This window comes from Nanorana parkeri, unplaced genomic scaffold (assembly GCF_000935625.1).
Source record: "Nanorana parkeri isolate BGI_ZX_2015 unplaced genomic scaffold, ASM93562v1 scaffold1304, whole genome shotgun sequence".
In the NCBI taxonomy this organism is placed as follows: domain Eukaryota; kingdom Metazoa; phylum Chordata; class Amphibia; order Anura; family Dicroglossidae; genus Nanorana; species Nanorana parkeri.
In genome coordinates this window covers 486364-488543 of record NW_017307572.1, presented here as the reverse complement: position 1 = coordinate 488543, position 2180 = coordinate 486364, and the positions used below count along the sequence as shown (strand labels likewise).

Genomic DNA, 2180 nt, shown 5'->3' with positions numbered 1-2180 from the left:
AAAATAAAGAAAATGTTATTCAAAAAAAAAAAAAAAAAAGAAAGACACCGCAAAAATAAACCTGAAATACTCATATGCAATATTTCATATTTACCCTTTTAAAAATAGAATGATTGGTTCTGACGAAGGAGGCGTGGCCTCGGAAACGTTAACCTCAGGGAGGAAGACTAGCTGGTGGGCTAAGCTTTTCACGTTTTTATCTATTTATGCCTGTACAAATTCTACCTTTGTGAGTATGGTTTTACTTGTTTAAACCCACTTTATTAAAACGTTTTCACGCGATGGAGGCGCTCTTTGTCTTTTGTTTCTTCCAGAGTTGAGGCTTCCCCACAGCCTGTCTGAGAGCCTGCCCCATTTGCGGTTTTTGCTTTGAGATCACTGCAGACATTCTCTGAGCTTGGATACAAGCCGCTGGCGCTTCTGTTATTTATTGTTTGCCCCTTTTAAAAATATTTTGATTTTAACTTCTCATATGTGGCAGGTTCCTGTTGCTGAAAAATGCTTTGTTGCTGGTAGCTTAGTGTTATAGAACAATGCTGATCTCATTTGAAAGGGGACACAATGATGTGATCTTATTTCAATATTGTTCTGTTACTCATGTAGATGAGGTCATCTCTTGACAATCCTACGTTCATATTCTACCGGGCCTGTGCTTTCAGAAAATATATGGTTTGGGAGGTCTTTTACAAACGCTAGCAACGCAGCAGTTGAAAATCAAATCAATAGGAAAAAATTGCAGAAAATTCAAAAATGGCTTGGCCAGCTGATTTGAAAAATGTTCCGGAGGGCTTGGCAGCGAAAGGTTTAATAGAATCCCATTGCATTCCCAGTGACACCAATCTCCACCAACACATTTTCCTCTGCACCCCTGCCACTAACAGTTAGGAGGTTAGTTTAGACCATCTGACACTGAGAATCCAAAGGAAACCTGAACTCAAAGGAAACCTGTACAAATCCAAATGGTTTCTTCCCTTGAGGGCCTGTGTTAATTGGCATTTACAAATGCAGCATATTTTTCACATTAGTTTGAGCTGCTTCCAAGATCATTCAGAATTCATTGGCGGTGCATTCAACCTCCAGTTGACCTACTGACCTGCACTGGACCTGCTTCAAGCTGCTTTTGTACTCTTATAGATGTGAATGGAGAGAGAAGCAGTGCTAGTCCATCAACACAGGTCCTTTAAAAAGGAGAATTATGAGGCAAGTGATTTTCACTCAGCCTCATAATCTGAGCCGACCTGTGACAATGAGACTGTCACAGGTCGGCTCAGTAGATCGGGAAGTGAGCGAACACATACCGGCGCTCGCTCACTTCTCTATCTATCCGTGCAGAGAGCCGTGACTGTCACTCACGGCGCCCAGCAGGGATTCCCCCCTTCCCTGTCCGATCCTCCAGCGCTGACTGGCAGAACGGACGGGGGAGGGGGCAGGTACAGCTGGCTCTGCCTCTAGATAGACAGAATTGTCGGGATCCGTTCCGGCTGTGGCGTCTCAGTATACCGCGAGCTGTAGCTGAGCTTTGGGTGACGGGAGGACGCTAGTTGTGTCCTCCCGTTACCCTTAGGAGAACTATGGGGAAAAGCCCTAACCCCATAGTTCTCCTTTAGGCTCACTATCATAAAAAAAGACTTGACTTTCTTAACTTTAGAAGCTGCACTGTTTCCTGTATAGTATTATTAAATAGTGTATTGGATTTGCTTCTTACCCAGAGAAACTCTTACATTTTAAAAATAGATGAGTAGTCTAGTAGGAAAAATGTTACTTCAAATTAATGATCATTTTGTTTTAGGATGACGCAAACCACATAGAGCCTAATAAATCACCGTGTACTTATAACTTTGGTTCTTAGTAAGAACATGTTGATACAGAAGGCCACAATGCAGGCACCGCACACCTCCCATAACCAATACCGCCATCTGCAGGAACTACACCTCCACCAATTCATGGAGCACAAAGTAATATAAAGTATATATTTCTTTATATTACCTGTGTACTTGTTGGATCCTGAGTTGCCAGGTAGACATCCATCTCTCCATCTTCTCCCTTGGGTACAGCCCGGATGCTTTGTGTTTCCATGTAGAAATGTTCCTGGCCACTAATGTGGACTTCCCCTGCAATTGAAATATATATATGAACATATATGATTGATTGAGATATATATATGTATATATATACATATA

At 42.0% G+C, this 2180-nt stretch overlaps 1 protein-coding gene across 1 annotated transcript in view; it reads right to left on the bottom strand.

Moving 5' to 3' along the window:
* Positions 1-1986: 1986 nt before the first annotated feature.
* Positions 1987-2180, bottom strand: part of LOC108797592 (aldehyde oxidase-like) — a gene marked incomplete at its 3' end in the record, with an annotated part of 47800 nt that continues 47606 nt past the window's right edge. Inside the window, exon 21 of the mRNA XM_018569211.1 lies at positions 1987-2111. Within this exon, the coding sequence (XP_018424713.1) occupies positions 1987-2111 (125 nt within the window). The remainder of the gene's footprint in view (positions 2112-2180) is intronic.